The 25638-nt window shown below is 35.9% G+C and overlaps 1 protein-coding gene across 1 annotated transcript in view; it reads right to left on the minus strand.

Annotated features, from left to right (window-relative positions):
- LOC100888374 (tumor necrosis factor alpha-induced protein 8) overlaps positions 1 to 24850 on the minus strand; it is a 30019-nt gene extending 5169 nt beyond the window's left edge. Inside the window, exon 1 of the mRNA XM_003723781.3 lies at positions 24630 to 24850. Within this exon, the coding sequence (XP_003723829.1) occupies positions 24630 to 24639 (10 nt within the window). The 5' untranslated portion in view covers positions 24640 to 24850. The remainder of the gene's footprint in view (positions 1 to 24629) is intronic.
- Positions 24851 to 25638: the final 788 nt, after the last annotated feature.

Raw genomic sequence — 25638 nt, forward strand, 5'->3', positions numbered from 1 at the left:
GAATCACTCTTTAAATGTAAATTGTGAGCTCTGGTAAAGACAGGAAATAAAATTTCACCGAATTAAACCAACAGTAACAGACAACTTCAAGACTTTGAAAACAGTCAGCCTACTTTGGCGAGTTAGGGACCACCTGTATCATGATGACTACATTTTTTGCTTCGTTTAGGCAGTTTTTCATTGAATCCTGTATTGAACATGTACATGTAAAGACCACCTGCTCATAAAGATCGCTTGTCCCATCTTCCTCTAGTAGTATTTTATATACCGTAAAGGTTTCACTGTGTAATATTTGAAACCAAATATGACAGAAAATGCAGCAAACTGAGAAAGATAACTTGGACATTAGGCTTGTAATATGCGAGTCCAGATTCTGTCCGTTTTTAAATATCTTTTTTCTTCAATCATTTTTCTTCCCCTCCCTTAATACGTGCATCCCGCACAGAGAGTATTGTCTCCACTAATCGTGCAATTAATCCCCCAAAATAAGAACTGTCTCTGTTTAAGTGTTGAGGGTGTATTGGGCGCAACGTGGAAACAGTCCAGGCAGTGCACTAATCACTTGTCTGTGTTGTACAACTTCTCAAATAAAATTTTATAAATCAGATTTATTTAAAGCCTGTTTCTCTGGAAAACATTTCTTATTACTCTTTCTTTTTCACTTTGTACTTCTGCAGTTTTTGTTGTATCTTTTTAAGAAAATTCAGGGAAATTATTATAGTTTCATTTCTTGATTTTTCAAACTTCCTTTTTAGTCTCCAATTTCTTAATTCCAGAATTGTAAGATGATGATTGTTTCATGTTACTTTTTTATATATTATTTTATGGTTTTATGATTGAAATAAATGAATTGAATTGAATTGAATTGATTATCTTTCACCCGAATATATGCAACCAGCTTTTCACAACTGTTCGTGGTAATTATTGTTAAAAGGTATTAGGCCAAGAAAAGGAAACTGAAACTGCATTATACCCCCAACAGAAACCGCAGAAACATGCTGAGCAAATTGTTTTTTTAATAACCTCATAATAGTACTGCTGTACAAGTATACTCTGAATCAGGATGCCTCATTAAGTACTTAACAATGAACATTTATCAAAAGGTCACTTCTGCTATTAACCTTGTCTAATCCGTTGTGATTTCCTGATAGAACATGTTACGACATTAACATAGACTTGTATTCTTGAAAAGTATTGTAAACATTTCCTTCTTTATAATTTGAAAGAATAAAAAGAGTTTTCACAGGTTGTGTTGCTACTTTGCTCCTGCACTGTTAGTATTAAAGGGTGTCTTCCTACTTGGGCGATTCAAAGCCATGTGTTCCATATATACTTCATATGACATTTATCCATTTATTTCATCCAAAAATGAATCATCTCTTGACATGACTATTCAATGTTAGTAATATCAACAGAAAGAACCATTATTTGATAAATGGTCATACCAAGAAATTTTCATTTTGGGATGAATAAAAGCATGAAAGACACATCGTTTGCATGGAATCGCCAACATGTATAATTTTGTAAATCAAGAATTACGATTATGTACATAAATAAATCAATTTTTTTTTAAAAACATTACCAGTATACTTTTTGGGGGGGATGGAGGGGAGCAGATTCAGGTACCTTGTTCATGTTCATTCTGTAGTACCTTGTAGCGCAGACTCTGTTCATAAAATATATTAATTATGCTTTCATTTTGGCTAATGAGTAAAACCAAAACCATTTCGATTAATTTGCATTTCAGGAAGCTCCAATTAACGATTCAGGAAGCTCCAATTAACGATTGGAAAAAATCTTGGGAGCGCAACCACCTTTTAGATGATACATGTACATCATCTTTCAAAAGCCACTTCAGAACTGATCGATGCAGCCTGAACTTGTTTACAGTTTATAACAAGGCTGCCTGCGGTGTGTTAAAAACTCAGTGTTAATTAACACTGAGTAGTAGCAACAAATTGCTATCCAAGAGAAAGTCCTACAAGACACATCATAAATTAATCCATATAACGCAAAGTTAAGACCCTTCATAAGTACCATATTCAACAAGTACCATTCGACAAGTACCATATGCTTCGCTTTGTTAGTACTGTACTTGAGATATAATAACATGGACGTTACAAAGATAACGTGATCTACATTCTACAAACACAACATAATATAAAGTATCCTGTTATGAAGAAAAACAAGTACCGGTACACTTCACATTAACACAAACATATATAAAGACACAAAGGCCTACATTTTTGGATGATGAAGTATTATAAAATGGACAGCCCACTACATGAACTAGTTCTACTCATGAAATTATGATTTTGAAGAGCAGATCCTTTCTCATGTTACATACGTGTACCCTGAAGCTAGTATTATTTTCCTCAAGTATAACAGAAATAAAGAGAGACATATTTTTTTGTTTTATTCTGTGTTTTTGTTTTTTGTTTTCTGTGGGGTTTTTTTGGTGTAGTTTTGTTATATTTTAAACCAAGAATAGGAACGGGTTGGAAAAAGAGATTTCCATTCATAAGGGTTGTTAGCCCCACATAACAGGCCTAAGCAACATTTTGTATTCATGTCAATGATAGAAATATTTGTACAATGGTCAGAGGCTCTTTTTGTGGCTATTACGGTAGCTTTTTTGCAGGTTTTGGGGACAGATCCCCTCACTCAATCAGCCCCAATATAATTATGTTTCATTGTAGTAGAAGTAGTAGTAGTAGCATCACATTCACAATAGACAACATGTTCAGGATACGGCTATTTTATGCCACGCCGTCCTTAAATTCTTGAAAGTCTTTGAATAAGGAAACAAGTGCATATCGCTCGGTCAATATTTCATACAAGTACTACACTATGTATACTCTCGGTTCCGCTTGTGGTGAAAATATATTTCTCCTATTACTGGTACAATGTAATTGATCAATTTACATGCAAGTTTTGAAGCTATATATACTAATGCAAGTGAAACTCATTCCCAGATCGTGTTTGGAAGCATACATCCATAATGCTGGTAATTCACGGAAACTTGATCCAAGACCGTGTACATGTAGTATCAGACTTTATAAGTGCATGCGTGAGATAGTCAAGCCGAAACATATCACAGCTGATACCAAGATTTACAGATAAATAAAATACCCATCAGTCCCATCTATTAAAATCATAGAAAAGTGTAGATGGTGAACCAGGGCCCTGTTTCACAAAACTTGTATCGATAGCAAGTAAAAAAAGAGCTGTTATAAGCTACTGAAATCACAGCATCTGATTGGCTGACAGCTAATTTTTCATAGAATGTGAGCATTTGCTATTGATAACAACCTCTATGAAACTGGGTTGAGTATAAGTTTAGTATTAGACAGGGCTTCACTCTCTGCTTCACTTCAGCATAACTCTATATCCATCATCGACCAATCACATTACAGTGTCATTTCCATTTCCTTTTCAAAATATATACCAGAAAAAATTTGACACCTTGGTTTCATTCACTAGAACTTGTAATATCTGCAGAGCAAGGATAAAATTGATCAAATAGTTTTGATGATTTGATAATGATGATTGACGCTGTAATCCAATGCTGTAGTGAAACCACTACTTAATTTTCACTAAAGTACAGCGTTGCATCTAGTCTTGCCAACAGACAGTGCCATGACCCACGCTCTGACTACAACTGCAGTTTAATAATTTCCACCATGATTTGAATTCCTAGCATCAAGCCTGTACCCAATATTTTACTTAACTCTAACCATAAGCCCATTTAACATAAACAAATCTGCAGCTTAAAGCACTAGTTCAGATCTGTCATCAGATATAAGTCCAACCCAAAATAAGTCCAAGATGTTTGACAAAGTACTAAACAATCCACATTCACTCATTTTCATAATGATGCTCACACTTTAACAGCAATTAGATCAATCAGGCGGGCATGTACTGTAGAGAAACCTCTAAGGTCATGTAATTTGCTTTCACATTGTATCCCAATCCTGCAAGAAAAATTTCTTTATTTTCTGAAGTATCAGGAAACATTTAAGAGATTTCTCCCGTATTTTCAGTTCACAATGCCAAAATACCTGTTCCTTCCAGACAAGTGAAATATTTCTCTATTGAAATGAGCTTGGTATGACCTTTCAAATTTCAATCAAAGTGAAAAATAAGTAAAATACAGAATTCTTACAAGGGTGAAATGAGGAGTCTTTACTTTATAACAGGGGCAGAAAATAAGCTTGAATTACAGACTAAATCATTGGCCTATTCATACTTCAAGCTGAGCTGCAAATCTTCCACATTTCAGCCCTATAATTCCAATCACTGTTTGGTCGCATGTAAGTCAATTCCTGGTGTGAGAGAATTTCTCCGAAAGGCATGTCCGGTTTATATCAAATAGAGAAATTACCCTGTCAAAAAAAGTCCTTTCCATTTTGAAATATTACATGGATAGAATGGAAACAAAATTCTATTTCTGCTCATCTATTATTACAAGTCTTATTACCAATGCCTCCTGATCTTTTCCCTAATATAACAATTTTCTTTTTAATACTTTTTGTCCTGAAAATTATAATATATGTGTCAATTGTAATTTGATTCTGTATTTTCTTAATTACAATATAACAAGTAAATACTTCCCTTCAAAATAATGAGAAATATGTCCATATCACGGAAGAAGTACTAAGACCTTCTCCCCAAAACACCTCAGTTTGAGACAAATCAAAGAGGAGGCGGTATGTATAGAGCATCTGCCTGTCAAACCAAAGATCATGGATTCAATTCCACCCAGGTACATGTAGATGAACAAGGCCTTCATTGCTTTCATGTTGCTAGGAATTGAACCCTCAACCCTTGGATTAAGAGTCAAGTGAATAAACCACTATACCACACTTCCAAATAGGCCTCGTCACAAACTTAGGGGCTCGGTCCTTCTTAAATCTTCGCTTATGAAATAGATCCCAAAATTTCAGTTCACAGAGGAACACTCCAGTTTTATAGTAAAATATGAGTTATAACTTCACATTATATAACAAATATCATATCTTAATTTGAAAAGAAGACAATTCTTCCAACAAACGATCCCCCTAATTGTGGAAGACACATCTTGAATGTAGCCTGGTAATTAATACTCCAGAGACAAACTCGCATCTGATAACATCTTCTTCTAATGAACCCATGCTTCTATCCATCTCCTCAATTAGATGCATTGAGATGCAATTACGCTGCGTTCAGACTACTACCTAGTCAGAATGCCGCATTACAAAACGCTTGTTTGAGCATCGTTTCGAACAACAACAAATCTCTTATGAACAGAGTCAAATTTATTCTAGTCTGAACATGGTATCCTATGAAAACTGTATATGAACTGGGCCGGTCTTATAAAGAGTTGATATCAATCACAGGTTATTTGCGATTGATATCAATCGCAACTATGCACATAAGAGATAGGAAACTGCAAACTTGAGATTGATTGTAGGACTTACGATTGATTTGGATCAATCGTAACTCTTTATTATAAGACGGGGGCCCTGGTTGCATAATGATGATTGGCCAGCTGTCATGTCACATGACCTCTTCAAGACTAGTTTCTCCATAAAACATTTCTTTATTCAACAAGTTGTTTTCTAGTTTGAACGCTCCTTTCGCTTACAAAAAAAAGTATAATTTTATAATCAGTATAATTATTATTATTAACATTTATACATCTTTTTTGTATAAAAATTATGAATTATGTACAATCTCAACGGGCAATGTGACACGTTGAGATATAATTACGGTGATTATCAGTTTTCTGCTTCCATGGACGGACATCTAGCGTACCAAGGACATTGGTAATTGTGTGAAAGCCATAACGCTCGATGCCTGCTTATTCCCTTGGTTGGTAATCAAGGAGGTATTATATACATGTATGCAGGTTTTCCTTTCTCTAGGGATGAAATCATCCCAAATGTCTGATATCAATTTTGTCTCCCTGTCAAGAAAGAATTGCCATAATCATGATGATCATAATCATGAAGCATAATGCCTATTTGTATGGAACGTGTACGTGTAAATGATAATTATATCAGTGGTCATGCAGTTACAGAGTTTATATTTTGATATCATTTTTCTAAAATCATATCAAGTAGATCTAGATCTCTCTCTCTCTTCATCTCTCAATCTCTCATTCTCTCTCTCTCTCTCTCTCTCTCTCTCTCTCTTTATCTCTCTCTTTATCTCTCTTCATCTCTCCATCTCTCTCATCCTCTCTCTACTACAGATTTCTAAAGACTCACATGTGAATAAATACAGACTTATGACTTCTACAGTGTACGTTTTTTTCTTCACAAAGCAGATTCAAATAATTAGACATTTCACAAGCGATGTTTAATGACTTTACCAATACTCATCGTTACCTTTAACACTCATGGTATAAATCCGCTTGGTTTGCAGGATTTCCGCCTCTCGCTGTAACACAGCTCAGTGTATTTCCTGTTGATTAGTTCAGGGGTTTTCCTCCCTAAAACCCTACATTGTACGGAATCACTACTCCGAGGATACAATAATCACTCTCAAATCTCACACATTAAAACAATTAATGAAGTATATTTTGTTAAAGATGATCTGTGGCTTGCTTATGCTCTGTGTACAAGAGGTGTGATGAAATACAAGTTTTGTGAGTGAAAATGAAAAAAACCTTACAAGAAAGATTGTAAAGAACCAGTTTAGCTTACATTATATAAGGGAATCTCAACAATGACTCGCATTTACGTGTAATGTCAGTCAAACTTGTAAGAGCTTCTAAAAATTAAAAAAGAGGTTAAACCGGAAAGAACCATTAACATTTTCCTTTCAATGAAAGTATAAGGAAGTCATCATGGAGGAAAACATCTTTTTTTCTTCTAGGTTGTGTTGAAAATATCTTTTAAAATGCCTTTTTCTACACTGCACCTGTTTGAATTACATGTGATTCATGCTTACAATATTCACTACAGATTCTCAGTCTTGCATCGACTTGACAACCACAGTTAGTGCCTTTTTTTTTAAAGCAGTAAAGTGACACAAAACAAAAAATCTTTCTTACCTACAAGAAATCTTCTGTGGTTTTTTAATCTAAATTCAAACATCTCGCCAATGTCATGAATGAAAGACAGTTTGAATATGATTCAAATGGCACAAAAGGGCTGTAATGGAAGCCATTATTGAACACTACTTTTGACATTTAAATAAAACTTGTAAGTAGGTTCAATCATTGTGGCAATATCCTTTTCTCCTATTCTGATGTTCGCATGGAAGTATGACCCAATAACAGAACCGCAGTACCCACTCGTCAGTTGATATGAGGGAACGTGAGGGGAATACAAATTCTGTTTCCTTTCAGCGGAGAAACACTCACCAATGCTACTTAATGGGAGAAACAAATTTACATTTAGTTAGACATGATCAGCAGATTGAAATTAGGCGACAAATAAAACACAGAATTTGTGTCAAAAGGGGAGGAAATTTTCATCCCTGCCTCTACACTGTATGTTTGCATAAACTGTTGGGAGTCCTTTTCTGCCTCTTTCTAATTTCATTTTGATGATGCGAAAGGGTGTGAACTAGATAACATTTATATTCAAGAGTTATGAATCTGATGATATCTATCCTGTTTAGATTTTACCCGACATGATTTAGGTACTTTTTTTTAAAAACAAAATTGATCCAATAACAGAAGCAATCATGTGATCTCTGGTGTTTATACATGTACGGTATGACTGTACATGTATGTTGCAATTAAGGACTTTAAAAAAATCCATCACAAGGAATAGGATGTAAGTTTGCCAAGAGTTCATAATCTGTTATTATCATATTCATAATTGGGAGAAAAAAGTATTTTATACATTGCATTTATCACCAGAGAGTGTTTCATTGACAACTTATCAATATTTCATTCTTTGGATATGATTTGAGTTCATTCCTATTTGTCTTATAGCCCCTGCAATGGCAAGTGATAAAGATGATAATTTTAGGTGATACAATGATTTTACATCAGTGTAACCTCCATACTTCCTATAGAATTCCAAATTGTGACATCATACTGTCCATGTTGTCAAGATTGCTGAGTCCAAACACTGAATTTGCCCTGCTCCAGCCTGTTGCTTGGTTGATCTCGCGATGAACCTCATGCACAGGCTCTGTCTTTTAGAACCAGTAACCTGGACACCAAGCGAGTATGACGCTAGCACTTCGGTACTCTATTATCAGCAAGAATTCCCCCCCCCCCACGACATTCAACATTTTGTTTAGATCACAGTAAAGACAGAACATAACTCATGAATGAATGCCGTTTATTTGACAAGAAGACTGAATTACGTATTGCTTAGTAGTGTTCTGAATTATTTATCTTGTTAGGACACAGATTCTTCTGAGGTCATACAATTTACGTTCTAAACACCAGCTTGTCTCACCTGCTTGAATGCCAGGTTCATAGGCCTGTTCAGACAGGAGAACGTTTATGTGAAACTCATATAATGCAGCGGGACAAAAACCATGGTAACGGTGAGAGTTTTTAGCTCTGGTAATCTCTAAACAAGCTCGGGTAAATTGAAGGAAAAAATGCTTAAATATCATCGAGTAAATCACACTTGGACACCAAATCCTAGCAAAAGAGCTCCTGCGAATAGAAAAGTGTTTTTTTAAACACTGGTATAGAAGCGTTGTCTAAGGAATCATCAAATAGTGAAAGGGTGTACCAACTAGAAAACATCATATAAAGAAACGTTGTATGAAAAAACTGCTTTCAAATAGATCAACTCACATGACAGCTAGCCAATGATCGGTGCACGCTCATGATAAGCCCCGCCAAGTTATACAATTATTTTACAATTTGACGTTCAGTTGAGAATAAACGCCAGATTCTTTATTTAATTTTCATTCAAACAATGCTCAATCAGACTTTTTGTTACACATACATTGTACATGTACAGTGTAGTTTTGTTTTATGTACTACTTTCAGACTTGAAAAAAGGTATCGTACAGCTATACATTGATTTCTAGCAGTCTGAAAAGACTCTGAATGCAGGGTTGCATATGACCTTCTCTCAATAATTCATAAGATTTCTTTCGTCATATTTAATCCATTATTCCAACATCACTCAAGGGCTATATCCAATGACTAATAGATTCTATAAGTACAAAGAAGCATCATTTATCACCATCCGATCATTACTCCTGATTTAATTCATCAACTTGCCACAAGCTCTGTTTTGAACGCAAGGTACAAATATTACCGCTGAGAATACGGACAAAGTTAAAGGTAAACTTAGGCTCTGGTCATGCCATTAAATCCTGAAATATATTATCCGGAAGATATTCATAAAGACTGACATAAAAAATAATGTCATATGTATACTGGTGGGGTTTTGGAATTATCAAAATGAAAACAAAGTGACTCAGTCCTTTGACAATCAAAACAATGAAATGCACTGCACAAATACATAGATATGTGGGACTATGCACATGGCATATCAAAAATGTTGGTCCATATTTTGATCAGAAGTCTTAGGATATTTTCTAGTCGCATTTCAAATAAAAGCTATTTTGATTTTCCTCCCATGATGCTTTGATATTCCCCTAAATGGGAATAAAAAAGAATGTCGGGTCACAAATTATATTTAGCTTGTAAGTTGTAACGAAACTTGAACTCCTCTTTAAATATAGCATGCTTGAAATCTTGAGGGGTGGGTCTAGTGGACCAAAAATAGCACCAGAGGTATGCTCATGAATATTGATCACTGCTCTCTCGTTCCCTCTCTCAACCTGCCAACATTAAAGCAGCGTAATCTAATATTTCTGCTGGGCGAGATACGGTCTTGTTTTCTCTTGAACTGCTTTAATAGCAACCTGTTGGCATCTCGGCCGCACCATGGGATTGCCTGCTGTTTAACATTTGGGTGCTTAATGGCCTGGTAGTTTGCATACTGTACACGTCCATTATGACACGTTTCCCCATAACCAAAAAGAGGAGTAGGAGGGTGGGGGCAAGGGGGAGGGGGCAGGGAAGGGATGGTGAAGAGATGATGAATGAATGGGGGCAGGGTAAGGGATGGTGAATGAATGGGGGCAGAGTAAGGAGATGGGGTATTAAAGGTTGCTCATATTAAAGTGCAAATAGGCTGATTGGTATCTCTTTGAAGGAATATTTTTACTGTGGCAGTCCCACTCTATTTTTAACCTCCTGCATTCCCTCTGTTGTCCTATCACAGAGTTGCCAAATTGTGTATGGTTGATCGCATTTTCAAAAATTCATAACTTTCTTATTTTTAATAAGAATTTGCTCAAACTCCCTCTGCTCCTATTTAAAAACCAACTTAATATCAGGGTGGATTTTCCCTTTGATATCAACAAGTTGTGCTCACATGTATATGTAGCTCCATTAATCAAAGAATAACTTGATCAGTCACTATGAATCAGTTGAATATCCTGCTCCCTGACAATCTGGTGCAAACAGTACTTTAATAACTCAAATGATTGTGTATTGTGTTAGCTGTCAGGAAAGCCTTAATCTGCCAATAATCATTTCATCACGTAAGCTAACAATTGCTTGATGCCATAATTATTACACTGATCAATAATACACACATGAATTAAACTTGTCAAAAAAAGTGCAGTCACTATGGTCAAACTTACTCATCAGGTTGTGATGAAAAAGATATCTTATTCTAATATCATAAAATTAAAGGTTTATGTAATGTACAAAGATGCTAAATGTACATTTAAAGGGTTAAACAAAAATGATCTCTTTAATGATCTGATTTTTGATACCCCTTCACATACAAGTAAATTTACATGTGAACACTATGCGAGTTGAAAAAGACGATAAATGTTTTCTCTGCAACACTTGCATTGCAAAATAGGAATCTTCAAAGGTAAAGGGGAAACCTACATTATGTGACAGGCCAGAACTCTAACCTGGATTATCTTGTCTAAATTACAGGTTTTAATGCTACCAGGCTTTAGAACAGTAGAAATTGACTACTGGTATCAATAATGTCTTTAATCAGCTATTATGTAGTTACAGCAAGGAAAATACATTTCCACAAATTCAGTGACCTTGATCAACAAACATTTCCTTTCAAAATGCAAAGGTTACTTTCTTTTTCTTTTTTTAATAATCAATTTTCATAAGGAAAATAATTTTTAATCTACCGATTAAACACTCAGGTCTCACCTTTATTTTTCAAACAAACTTCCTACATATTATTTCATTGTCATAGATTTTTTTTATTTGACCTTTATACTGGTCGACTGTCTTAAATGATACTAATTTGCAAAGCCTTCACCTAATGTATTCCAGCGATTGCATATATCCAATGCATAGTACCTGCCCACTCATTTAATACAGTATTGTATAGACTTCACGGAAGAAAAACATCACAGAATTTCCCCAGGTATATCAAATGATGCAGTGATAATCCCAAGTGCATGCATGAAACAGCTGATTATTATCAATTAAAGTGCTGTATCTAGATTCAATTATCACAAGAAAGGGAATAGTTAATGGTCGGGGGACTTGAACTAGTAATTAGGTGGCTGTTTCTTTGATTTGTATATAGCGAGGAATAATTATCACCACACCGTAGGATGAAGTATTAGCTCATTAAACCAGGGCTGTGTCAATAGAGGTAGTGTGTAATGAGTCTGGGGGTGCACCCACACTAGTCCAATTCTTCGGGGATACATCCACGTATACAGGTATGTGTATTTTTAATTGAATACCAAAGGTAGACAGAGACAGAGAGAGAGAGATAGAGATAGAGAGTGAGCGAGAGAGAGAGAAAGAGAGAGAGAAAGAGAGCAAGAGAAAGAGAAATAGAGAGAAGGGGGAGGGGAGAAGGGAAATGAAAGAGATGGAGAGGGATAGGGTGTTTTAGATGGGTTTTTTAAACTTATGATACCTAAATCAAATGGGGCGATGCATATACATACAGGCTTCAATGTGCTACTCAAAATGGGTACCTGCACAACTCTCAGTCTCCCAAGGAGAAAGACTGATACCAAAAAAATTGTAACTTATTTTGGGGATTCACACTAATACCATTTTCATAGAAACTTTCTAACTTATTAAACTGCAATCAGTTTATGGAAGATTTATACACAATTCATGGACTTCCCAAAAATATGAAAAGGTGTGGTCTCAACCAAACCACAATTCCCTTACATATATCATCTCCTCATCTCAACAGATAATACCATGTACTGTAGTGTGGACACCTCTGTCAGGCTGTCTGTGTTTTGACACAGAGCTCGTCCATTGAAACCAAGTGATGAAGAGTCAACATATATATTAAAACCAAACCAACGTTTAATTGGGATGAGCTAGGGCAGCTGGGTGAGAGATCTCTCCTTGGTATTGTGTGTACACAAAGCATGACAACCAAATTAACAAAGAATGTTCAGCTAATATCACATGCAAGATGTAGTCCATTCACAATTCCTTTTGGAAATACATGTATAACATATAACAATAAGGGACAGGTATATAATCATGAACTGATGTGTAGGCAATCTCATTTTGTGTTTGTTAAAAACAGAAGAAAAAGATTACAGTAAAAAGTTGTGTAGAGAAGCGGTTAATTTGAAAAGAGATCAGCTACAAAATGATTGTTATTAATTTTATTTTGTTAATGTTATTTCCTTGATTAGGTCACATACATTTGTAGTATTACATCTACATGTACATCTTGGCACCCTAAATCCTATAGGCATATGTACACCTACATATTTTGTATGGCAATGCATGTTTGCAAGCCAATTAGTCATAATGTACATTACAGCAGAACTCAATAGAACATGCAAACAAGTGTTGCAGACCAATACAATAGGATCTCTTTCAGAAGTTAAATTAACTCATACATTAGGCCTGTCCTCATCAGACCCAAGTTGCAAAATAACCTTCTGTTTTCAGACTTCGGATATTTCCCCGAAGCTCAAAATTGCGCCTTCGCCAGACAGATACGCTCATCACAAACTAGCGCCAAATAGCGGGATATTTTGGAAACAAGACCAAGATTTCTTGGGATATTTTCTTGACCAAATATCCCGCTAATTGCAACTGCGGGCTGATGAAAATGCAAATTAGCTCAGGCGAGTTAAAATTGTGGGTTATCTTGCAACTTCGGTCTGATGAAAGCACCCCTGTTGATGTCCAATGCCAGGCTACAGAGCAGCAATCTAGCCCATTGATTACTGTCGTATTGTATTCTCAATTGCACCATACATGTAGGTTTCCAGAAGGTAACAGTTTTCACTTAGGCCCTACATTTACAAGTAGGCCTATTGCAGTATCCTCCATTCCAAATCTCAAGTTTGATTTGAATATCTCTCTTGTTATGGCATTTAATCATTCCTATGTTTAGTATCACAAGACGGTGTTTACTCTTCTTTAAAATAATATTCTATTTGTTATGGGATTTCATGTACATGTATGGAACTGCATTACATCAAAATATGGTGCAAGGTCAAAAGTGTGAAAAGTTGCACAATGCACTGCACTTGTTTGGCTGTGCATTTTGCTTTCTTTGGAGATTGAAAGGTGTACTGCACTGAATAACAATACCGGTGCTAATCACCAACATTTGCAACTTTTCATTTTTGACCCTGTCCCTTATTCTGATGTACTGCTCATTACAAGGCTGAAAAATCATTAAAAATATGGTATCATTTTAAATAGGAATAAAGTTCAATAAACATACTTTCTAATGATACTAAACAAAGCGATTATCATCCAATGACAAGTAGGGCTGCGACGAGTAGTCAAATACTCGAGTACCCGCACTGTTGACAACTGCTTGAGTACAATTTCTCGTACTTGAATATTCAGCCGCAAAAAAAAAAAAAATCTGGTCACCTGGCACTGTCCAGGCCGACGCTTACCCGTGCCAGGGAGAGCGCCAACCCCTGGCATGGTACCGTCTGTAAAAATGTTTCCCAGCTCAATCACAGTCAAACTCACCACTCAGAAACTGGGACCAAATGTCCCGATTTCTGTTTGGACTCAGAGGAAAATGGATTATTCTGCCATCTTTGGTTTTTAAAACAGCATTGTTTACTGTTATTATTATGATTAAATCTGCGCCTTCAACTGCAGCTCGAAGTAAAATTGCGTGAGTTTTCGGAGACAGACGTGGGATACTGCTCCCGTGGTATGGTGGTGGAAAAAAAAGAAAAAAAACATGGCGTCCGAATATTCGAGTATTCGCTTGTAAGCTTGGGAGTGTACTCGGGTACCTCATTACACGGTTGTGCACAGCCTTAATGACAAGAGAGATATAATCCATCAAACTTGAGTTTTCAAACATTTTTGAGGAGTTTATATTTATGCACATGTACACATACTGTACATGTACATGTACATGAGGTCTATAGATGCAGTTTCCCCCATTCCAAATATCTGGTCAAGTTAGAACTGTCCTTCAAATGTTGATTTACTTAGAAAAATCCAATGACTTTTGGAAATCCAATATCCAACTTTCACTTTTTGCATACCGGTAGAAGTAAACAACAACAAAAAAATACATATAGAGCTTTTTTACAGCAGATCATCTTTCTACAAAGTTGCTGGTGGTATACTACAGTATAGACACTAGAATTTATTTATTCAAGAGCTATAGTGTAGGCCTATGTGAAAACAAGTATTATTTGGAGAAGGAGTGCATGGTCGTATACATACAGTGTACGTACTACATTTTAATGCACTTCCTCATAAAGTATGCCTTCAAATATTTTGTGGCTGCAATGATCAGCGAACTACATGTACGAGAGAAGTTTTATAAACTAGAAAAATGAAAATACATGTTTGCATGATTCTCTGACTTAAAACGGGTATCATATTTACAAAGTGTTACAAGTAGTTTGCCCCTTTATCTTGCCCATACCTCTTTCAATGAAGGTTATTTAATTGTAGAACTTTTTATTTGTTTCAAAATAGTGTAGGAGAGAGGACCTAAAGATTAGACCTTCCTCATGCATGAGTTTTCTTTTTCTATTTTAGATTGATAAAGAGGGCAATTAAGAGTCAACTCAATTACGACATTAAAGTACCTGAGCAGTACACATACTGTGCAATGCAGGCCTACATTTATATCTATACCATTTGCACACTAATTAGCCATTGGACAGATGACAGTTTTTGTTTTCTGCCATTCAGCGTTCGCAAACCAATGGAACAATTCAACGGCCTACAAAGAAAGGGGTATTTGTAATTTATAATACAGAATTACATCACTCGTCTGTGTCATCAAAAACTCCATTTGAGTTTAACACTTAAAATTTTTAGCGCCCCCCCCCCCCCCAATTACACAAACGCACAATATTTCAGCCTCGGACTCTCTCATTTTGTCCTGTACAAACTTTTAACCCTCCTTGAAAAAATCCTGCGTACGCCACTGTGAACATGTAAAAGGAAACGAGAAACTAGGAATCTGTTTTACTTGTCCTCATGATTCTGGATGATAGCCTAAACTACATTCAAATGTAGGGCATACATAATAACTGAAACAGAATTGAAGAGCACTCCAACATTGAAAATCAACAACAGGAAATAGACAGATATATGCGCTCTTCACATTAATTATATCCATGTCTATCCTCAAGTACTGAAGGAAGAATGTGCACGTGCAAGTACCGGGTTAGGTATTTTGTAATTTACAGTGTTAGAATAGGGATTGCACTAATGAAGAATACTAAAGCTTGCCTCAAATTGGGAATCACGTCAAGTTGATTTCTCCAAAACGTTCACAAAAGCTGCATGCAAAAACCATAATTTTTTTCTCATGTTCCGGTGTTTCATCAGTAGATGCTTCCTAACTATCGGCAAACACGACAAACACCCCCCCCCCCCCCCAAAAAAAAAAAAAAAAAAAAAAATTGCACCTGTAGATTTTCTTTTTTTTTAATGCCGGCAGAAATTTCACAGATTTTTGCGATGTAAACGCCCAGTCGCCCACTCTCGAAACATTGGTGAATGATTTCTGTATTTGTGATTGCATGCAGAGCAGGGACAAGTCCCACATGAACACTAATCAATGGAATGAGCAAACACTGACAAAGGGTTTTTCTAGTCAGTAATACGGGAGTGTAAATGGCAGTTTGACACTAGGCTAAATTAGCTGTTGCTCAGCTGGAACGATTTGTTGCTATTTGTATTGTTTCTATAAATCATATTCCATCAAATTTCTATTCTTCTATCAAATTGGCTTTAATACTTGCTTACAAATTCATTTCGTTTGATAAAAATCAATGTAGCACTTTCTGTCTGAATATTTTTTCATCATTACAACCAGTATTTTTGAATTACTACATGTACAACTGCAAGTGCAAGTGCAACAAGGAAATACTTTTTACATTGATCAGAAATTGTACACTGTGCTGTCTATACATGTAGCTTCAGAGAAATAACAGAACCTTTCTGAAGAAGCCTGTAGAGTGGATATTCTGCTTTTAAGACCCACAGGCGGCTCTAATCAAGCTTCAATTAGTACACATTCAAATAAAATGGTCACGCGGATACCCCATTATAATCTCATTTGTAAGTAAGTTGTCCGTAATTGGCCAACGGATGTTACATTATATGGATGGATGGTTGATGCTCTTAGGGTAAATGTGGGCCATTGTGTATTTTTGCTTTAGAATTTTTGGAGGGGATATACAGAAGGGTGGAGCATTTCTGCAACTTTACATGTGTCGGGGAAAAGGTTGGAAATGGAAAAAAGGGGAATAAAAGGAGGGATATTAGGGAAATGGGAAAGGAGTAGGAAGGGGAAACAAGGAAGGGGATGAGAAAGGGAAAATAAGGATTGGGTATTGTTGGGGAAAGGGCAAGCAAGAGGGGATCATGAGGGACAAGGGAAGAGGGATGGGAAAGGGGATGGGGAAAGGGGGTGAGAAAGAGGATGGGGAAAGGGGGATAGGGAAGGGGAGAGGAGGGAGGGGAAAGGGGAAAGGGGAAAGGGGGATGCTGGTGGGGATGGGGAAGGGTAAAGGGGATGGTGGGGGGATAGGGAAGTGAAATAGGAAAGTGAAAAATGCAAAAAAGGATGAGAGATGAAAGATACACATAGGTGAAAGGCATGGGTAATTGGGGTGGGGGAGAAAGGGTGGGGGAGAAAGGATGGAAAGGGGAGTATAAGGAATCTAAGTCCCATTATAACACCAAGAGCACTTTGTTTGCTGGTAGCATTAGCTAAGGCTTGCCTCTGGTCTTGGAAGGGGTAGGGTTTACATGTAGATACTCTATTTTATCTCATACTAACTTACTTTTAAATCACTGCAACTCAAAATGATCAAATATGGTGATTTTCTTGCATCTTGCACTAAGCCTAAGGGTATAAAAGCACTGGAATTCCACACTTATGATTAGTGGCGTGACTCCCACATTCCAAGATAAACTACATGTACAAGATCTTACATGTATTCCGTTCAACTCATTTATATGGATTGGAAGAACAAAAGTTCTGTCAGAAGCCAAGCTACGTGTATAAATGTCAAGTCTGTCAAATAACTCACGTTGTATACGAGGTTGGTATGCAACAACCATGGATTGCTGTGTCAGAGTCATGAATAGAACCAATCAACCAATTCAAAACAAGCACTGATTCATTGTATGCAGTTTTTCATCATCAATTCAGTACAGTGCGTGCAGCCCTTTAAAGGAGCCGCATAGCGCATACCTTCATCCTTCATCCTAACTTTAAAGCTCAACAGTACATGCCGACATGCCTGGTGAACCTGAAATCATTATACTGTAACTGTCAACAGCACTCATTAAAAATCAATATTTGGGGTAAGGGGTTAACAGTTAGCAGTTAATATACATAACATGTTGTTTGTGAACCTGAAATCATTATACTGTAACTGTCAACAGCACATATTAAAAATCAATATTTGGGGTAAGGGTTTAACAGTTAGCAGTTAACTACATAACATGTTGTTTGTCAGGATGTTTACAAAATATACCACCAAACAAATGTCATGGGAAATCAGCTGAAATCATTATAATGTACATGTAAACTGTCAACAGCTAACACAGTAGATATTTTATATTCATGGATGATAAATAGTAAGCTTGTGTTGGAGACCAAATTTTACACAATTACCTAAATAAATTTCAGTTTCATGACTCTCTAAAAGTATAGATGAAATCATCATAATGTTAATTGTGTAAACACACAGGTAAGTATTTGTAGTTGACAGTTACAATGTAACTTGTGTTGGAATTAGAAAACCATTATTGTGAACTCCTTTCAGTTCACAATAGTCTAATTAAGTGGATGTTCAGCTATTATGATTAAGATTATGTATACGGTACTCATTACTGGTACATTTTCATATCAATTCATTAGATTTTTTCACATACAACATGTACCTGTGTTTTTTAATCTGCTTTAATCTCTGAAAGGGATAATTGTAAGAAATGGTATTTCATTGCTTTCACTTCATAACCCAATCCCATTTGTGAAATCAAACGCAATTTATAAGTTCTTTTCTCATCCTAAAAATTCAAGTAACATGTCCATGAAGGTATTTATTGACATGTAGTCATGTATCATCTTCTGATGATAGACGGTACAGTGTAGACTCACTTATTTAAAACTAATTTAGGCCTATGAATCGGCGTTAACTTTGTTACCGTCTGTGGGTGTTATCAGCATAGAGCCACATACATAGCCTAAATACACACATAGCTACCGCTGATCTGCCTTTCAATTTGTAGCAGGGCTGGATAGGAGGAAACGTATTAAATTGGAACGTCCCCTCAGTCTAGACGATAGGACAGCTGATTACCGGGCTAGTTCATAAGTACCCTGGAACCATACAGTACCATATCATCATACAAGAAGCTTGGGCAATTCTAACCTACATGATGTAGGTGCATGGACTTGATGGAAGAATTTTAAAAATGAATATATTTAGATGTATTGGTTTTCTTGTAGTTTCCTTTAATGCAATTTAAACTTTCTCTTGGAAAATTCATGAATAATGCATTGCATTAAAAAATTTAAAAAAAAGCAATATAAAGATAATAGAATATCTCTGGAGGAAAGAGAAATTCATAATTCTACATGTGTCCAAAACTCCAAATAAATGGAGAGAGGTTCACAAAGGGACATTTGTGTAGTGATATTCAAAACTACAAAAAATGCATTTACCTTCTTAGACATTCAACAACAAAATCACTGATTAGAAGTCTTTTTTTTCTGCCATTTTTCTACTTTCTTTGAAATTGTAACGTGACAATCAAGATCGACTTTTAACTTTAAAAAAGAATCTTACACAAAAGTTGAATACAAGCAAATTTGTGATTTTCTTATCATTTTATTTCCTTATTGAAGAAATAATGCGCTCTGTGTTTCCTTGCAGCCTTTAACAGTGCTTTAGACAGATTTTAGCATCATGTCATTTTTATCTTGAACAATGCCTTTGAATGATAAGTGCTTTACAAATAGAAACCCCTCTCCCAAGTTTTTCAAGTATCTTAGATTAAATGCAATTTTCATATTGCAATCAATACAGTCACACCGTGGGGGAGGATATAGTAGGTCTAATCTACCCAAATCAATAGACTTCAAATAATATACAACTTGTGCTTATTCTTATTCTGTCAATTATGGATACTGTTGTCCAAAACAACTTATAATATCTCTCCAGGCATTTCAATAATTATTGTCCATATTATAGACTCAATACATGACTACTTTACTTCATGCCATGTATTTGCAAACTTGCACAAATACACAAGTAAAATGCTCACTAAAGTAATTCAGAATTCTTTCAAAGTTGACACAGAAACTACTCAAATTAGAAAATCTGTAGAAAGAATGAGGTAAGATGGAGGTTGTTTGTCAGGATATTCATTTTTTTTAATACATGTTCATAAAGCCCTTTTTTGCCTTTGGATTTAATGAAAAGTATTCATGAAATAGGACTAACCATCATTTGTATGATCTGTCCAGCATAAGTCTTAATTGTTGCTTGTTAACTTCCTAAAATAGCTGTTTGAAAACGCCTGTCCGGACACGCATGTGGGAATTTTTTTTTTTTTTTTGAAGGCATTTCATGTTTTTCTTTTTCCTTGAATTCACTTGCCCATTTTGATATTTTGTAGAAAGTCAACCGACTAAAGTTAAGGTTGTGTCAGATTTTAGTTCAACGTTTGCGAAGAACTGGATGCTTGTGAATTTAATCTAAAAGCAATTTTTTGTTCACATGTAGGTGAAATTAAAGCTCTACAGTGTACGTAACTTGCTTTTAAATGTGAAGAGACCTCCTTAGAGTTATTATTCATTACTATTATACGAACAAAAGGAAGTCCTACATGACCAAGTGAAGTCCTTCATTGAAGCCCTTCAGCACTTTATATGCCATCCCATATTGGCTTGGTAAATAATGAGGCCTTTCAGTAATAAATAATTTCATAATCTTTTCTCTCTTTTACATGATACTGTAGTTGATTTTCAATACTTTGAATCCACCTGGATTAAACTGAATTGTTTCTTCCTCCTTTCAATAAAAATAAAATTACAAAAACAAAATTGCAAATTACAAAAACAATAAACTCACACAGAACAACAACGACAAAGAATCCCTACTCTAATATAAAATTTTATTCTTTTGAACTCGCAATTAGGCAACATAGCTTGATTGTTCCAACTTCCAACAACAAAAAATTGCATTTTTTATCCGAGTTTTTTTAGTTTTAGATTCAGTAATTTATGCTTTTAAAAATGTAAGAGCTACATTGACAAAACAAAATGATATAATACTTGTACATGTATATACCTTCAATCATCAATCAAAGAGTTATTCCGAAAAGAACTTATTGACTTTTCATAGTCACAAAATATTGATGAAATGTTAATAAATTGGCAAAGAATGTAAGATAAAAAACAAAACTGAATTTTGTTTTAAAAACAAAAAGAATAAACCCTTTAATCCAAGAAAAATCTATTTTTCAATAAGAAAAACAAAGATTCTGTCTTTAAGGCCTACCTTGATACAAATAATCTTTACTAAAACCTAAAACAGTCATCATAACTGGAGAAATAATTTCTTTCCATCAACTTGAGACTGATTTTACAAAATCTATTAACAAAATTGTTTGAAATATTACATGTGCCTTTAAATCATCAATCAGTCTAACCAGGGAGACTCCCTGGTCTAACTTAAAATCCATTCCGGTACTACATAAGAGGTCAGCTGCCTTCTGACCTACATCTGTCTCTCATTCCAAGTGCTCATGAGTTTGATAACTTAAAGGGATCGTTTAACAATGTTAAATCTGAGATACACGGCCTTACGTGTTATCAGTGTCTGTGATATGGTGTAATATTGAAGCCCTAAAAAAATTGCGCTTCAAAATGATCAAGAAGTGCCTCAAAAAAGTAAAAATCTTTGAGTGACCGGTTTTACCATACTCGTTTTCCCCAATAGACTGTAGTGTTATGAAAACCGTCAGGCGAACGGTTTTCAAAATTTGTAATTCCAATCATAAATATCTTGATAATCAGACAGGCGATCGGCTTGTAAAAGTCATGGGGTTCCTGACTGACCTACAGGTTTATAATTATCATTGCAGCATGAGCTAAATCCAGAATTTTATTTCAGAATCTGAGACAAAGTTACCGGATCCCTTTAAGATGTAGTTGACTTTATGGATTATGGGGATTTTTGACTGCGCTGCTTTGCTCAATGTTGACTGCGCACTATAGAGGCCTAAAACAATGTGAAATTGAACCATTTCAATAGTAGTTCCCCCTTTTTAGAGGTAGGGGGGGGGGGTTACTTCACCCTCTATAATTCATCCAGTGCTACTATACTATTTTTATGTCAATATTTTTTTAAAGATATAACAAAGGTTGCAGGTTGAAGAAAAATATGAAGAAAAATATGAAAAAAGAATGTCCTGTTTTCCTCTATCTCTCTCCTTGGAAATTTTTCTTTACAGAAAATTTGTCATGACCTTGTTTTTTTCTATTTCCCACATATGATATGTCTTTTTATTTTTCTATCTCTCTCCCCCATTTTCTTCCCTTTCTCCCTCTATTACTTTTTGTACTATTCTCCTTTGTAAATATATTTGTTTGTCAAACTCTCAAATTACATGTACATGTAGCTGCATTTAACTGCAAGCAAAAATCATTGATTTTCCTTACATTTCAGTGTTCAACAGACATGAAAAGAAAACAAAATCGCAAAATCCACCTCTGGAGAGTGATTTTTTTTTAAAACCTGCTGTAAAAACATCGGTCAATGATTCTGGTTTTGGGGGTCACGTGACTCTCCTCACCTGTTTGGGCTGTGGCCTATAGTGTGCTCCGGCAATAGGTTTTTAACCATCGATCATTCACACACAGTGCATAATTATAGCAAGATCGACATATTATTTTCTAAAATCGTGATCGGAATCTTAATTTGACTTGTCTGTACACAATAATTAACGAAACATGTAATTAAAAGTAAGGACAATGGAGTGCTTTGTGTTACTATTGACCAACAATGTACGTTAGCGGAAATGAGATACATTGTAAGAAATGCATTTTACGTACAGTATCACACAAGTGCAAACACTAACATTTTGAAACTTTTTTTTGTGTGTGAATGGATCTTCTATAATTCCTCCTCTCTTTTGTTTCTCTATCATTTGAAGGAAGCCAGAAGGGCTTTAACTCAACATTAGTGCCCTCCTGGCTCTTACCATAATGCTATTCTTTGATCACAAATGTAACGTTGTAAACATAGCTGTAAACGTACATGTAGCTGTGTCTCTTTTCATTCTATCCCTTCATTCTCCCAGCTACACATACTGTATATAAACGAACAGGAAAAGCCGGATGCTTGGTTGATATGATGGCTGCCCCAGCCCATCTACGGACATCAAGTCGGTGTTCTTGATTACATTGCCATATGGACGATCCCAGAGTCTAGGAAGAGACACTTCCTGGGAGAGGCAATGCTATGCTTGCTTATTTTCCTGCTTAAATTGTAGAACATCCTTGCAGGATATATAAGCTACACTATGTACATGTGTATGTATAGTACATGTATACAAACACTGTGCATCTGTAGCACAGGATTGGGTTTGTTCAGTGGTATTGTATTAAAGCTCTGTAGACTTTTTGAAGGTACTTGTAACAAGTCGTAGGCCTATATATTATAGACTATAGAGACCATTGGTGCAATATGGTGTCACGCTTTTTTTGCACCCATTGGAGTCCCAAGCATTAAAAAATGATGGTGAGAATGAGAGTGAATAGATGTGAACATGTAGTGGACAAAATTATCTTTGTTTTTGTGATAGGTACTATGTCCCATTTACAGGCCCAAAAAATGAAAAGGTTAATTTCCAACAGCATTTGAAAGATAATACTAATTTAGAACTTCCCTCAAAACAAAAGGGCTTGAAAATGACCTTAAGTTATCAAATTTAGCGAGCACGCTCGTTTAATTAAATAGTCTGATGTTCAGACCCTTGTACCGAATGGTCATACGTTTTGAGATTCAATCAGTTTAATTTTGGCCATAACAAGAACGAAGTGGGTTATGGATGTAGACAAATGCTCATGTACCCTTTGCAGCTCATTTTATGTACAAAAGTGTCTGACAGTGAAAACAAACAAGTTTCCTTGCATAAATTGAATACTTGTCACTGCTAACGTTTAAATTTCACAGATAGCCAGTGATCAATAACAATTAACAGCCATCTGTGTATCATACCAATTTACTGGTAAGTAGTGCGTGTGTGTGACTTGATGCTACTCTGCATGCAATCGCAACAGATTTACACTGCAAAAGTCTGTGAAATCACACATTGAATGAATGAATAGAATTGGTGGTGTTTATTTTACCTGACTGCAAAGAAAGCATAAATGCTTGTAAGTTAGCAACCAGAGGACCTACGGCTTTAGGTCCACTCCGAGGGCACTGGTAATGAGGATTAATGCCTTACCAAAGGGCACTAGCGCATCAACTTGGCTTCGAACCCGGGTCACCGGATTATGAGACCACTGCTCTACTGACTGAGCTATCGCGCCTCATTAGCCCTACAATCTGTGCAAACTTAAAAATATAAAAGCTGGTCTTAATCTCAGAACCCAAACATTAAACTTACTCATCTTCTAGCTTCTTCATCATTCATCAAATATCATTCACCTCCATAATTCTGGATGTAAGCAATTTTTAAATGAAATGTAAAATGATGACTTAGGGATTTCAGCCATTGCCAGTTGAAGTCTTTCCTTATTGTTGTAAATATTTTTGTTTACATTTCTACATTTCCAATCAAAATGCAATATTGATTGTAAATTGTATGTAGGCCTAGTATTTACACCATTTAGTAAGGAAAGAATATAATAAGTACTACCTCATGGCAAATCATAATTGCTAAACGCGATAAATGTTCACCCTATACCTGCACAATTAATCAATTAGTGGAGCGATGACAGCACACACGTTACACCAATGTCTCAGTGCAACTCTATGCGGACGTCCCAGTTCACTGCAATGCCATGGGCGCGGAACCACTCGGAGGCGACGAGACTCAATCGGCCCTTCCCCTGCCTCCCTGCCCAGGCCTAGGCGGGTTGGACATGCCCTGCCCACCCAACATACACAACCACCATGCAAGAATTACTTACCGGCTGACATCTTCTCTTGTTATCTTTCCACCGATTATCTCCAAGAATTCCAAACTTAAGCACTGAAATCGTCTAGTCGATGTCGATCGCTGCACAAGCTTGATCAAATTTCCGTAAATGAAAAAGTCAAGAGAGTACAGCCGACGTTTAACTTCCAACCGCCGCAGCAGATGCCACACAAATTCAATATCGGCGCGTCAAAGTCACAGCAGCATGCACGTACATAGCATTGGTGCAAGGGCACAATATTGCAATGCTATGCGTATTATCATACGTCTGATGCGGAAGTAAATGCTATGTAGTCAATGTATGCAGACATAATTTTATATCATATTCACTTTTGTTTACATAATGCTTTAGGTCTATAATATTAGACTTAGAGCCTCTCATGCAGAATTTTTTTTTAGTGAGAAATGGGCCTATATTTTCTTGAAACATATACAATTACTAAGTAAATTATTCATACCCCTTGTATATTTTGATGTTTTTAATGTATTTTTCGAAACTCAAGAATAAAAGGTGGACTGGCCGGAATAATTAGGGCCCTTTTTTGAGCACTTTTAGATGTATGCTTTGATATGTTACAATCTTCAGATAAATAAATTGGGACAAGTAAATTATTTACATACTTAAAAATTACAAAATGTAGTAAGGGTATAGGCCTATATATAATTTAGATGTTAAGTGAAAATTAACATGTGCATCCAAGTATCGTTTATTTGTTTGTTTCTTTGTTTTCGGTGACACAGTTAGAATTGCTTAATTTTTGTTTCGACTTCGAGACGTCGATTTACACAATCTGTGTATATTAAACTGCATGGTCATCTTGATGTTCATTGGTGTTCGGGGGGGGGGGGGCTGCAGCCTTCTAAAATAGTTCCACCGTGTGGACTCAGAGAAACTCGGGGGAATGAATGGAAAAGGAATGAAGACAATTTAAAAAATGCCTGAACCCAAATCAACATCATGAAAGGGCGAAAAGATCAAGAAAGGAAGGAGGAAAGAAAGT

The sequence above is a fragment of the Strongylocentrotus purpuratus genome, unplaced genomic scaffold, assembly GCF_000002235.5.
Source record: "Strongylocentrotus purpuratus isolate Spur 01 unplaced genomic scaffold, Spur_5.0 spur5_scaffold_9, whole genome shotgun sequence".
Classification (NCBI taxonomy): domain Eukaryota; kingdom Metazoa; phylum Echinodermata; class Echinoidea; order Camarodonta; family Strongylocentrotidae; genus Strongylocentrotus; species Strongylocentrotus purpuratus.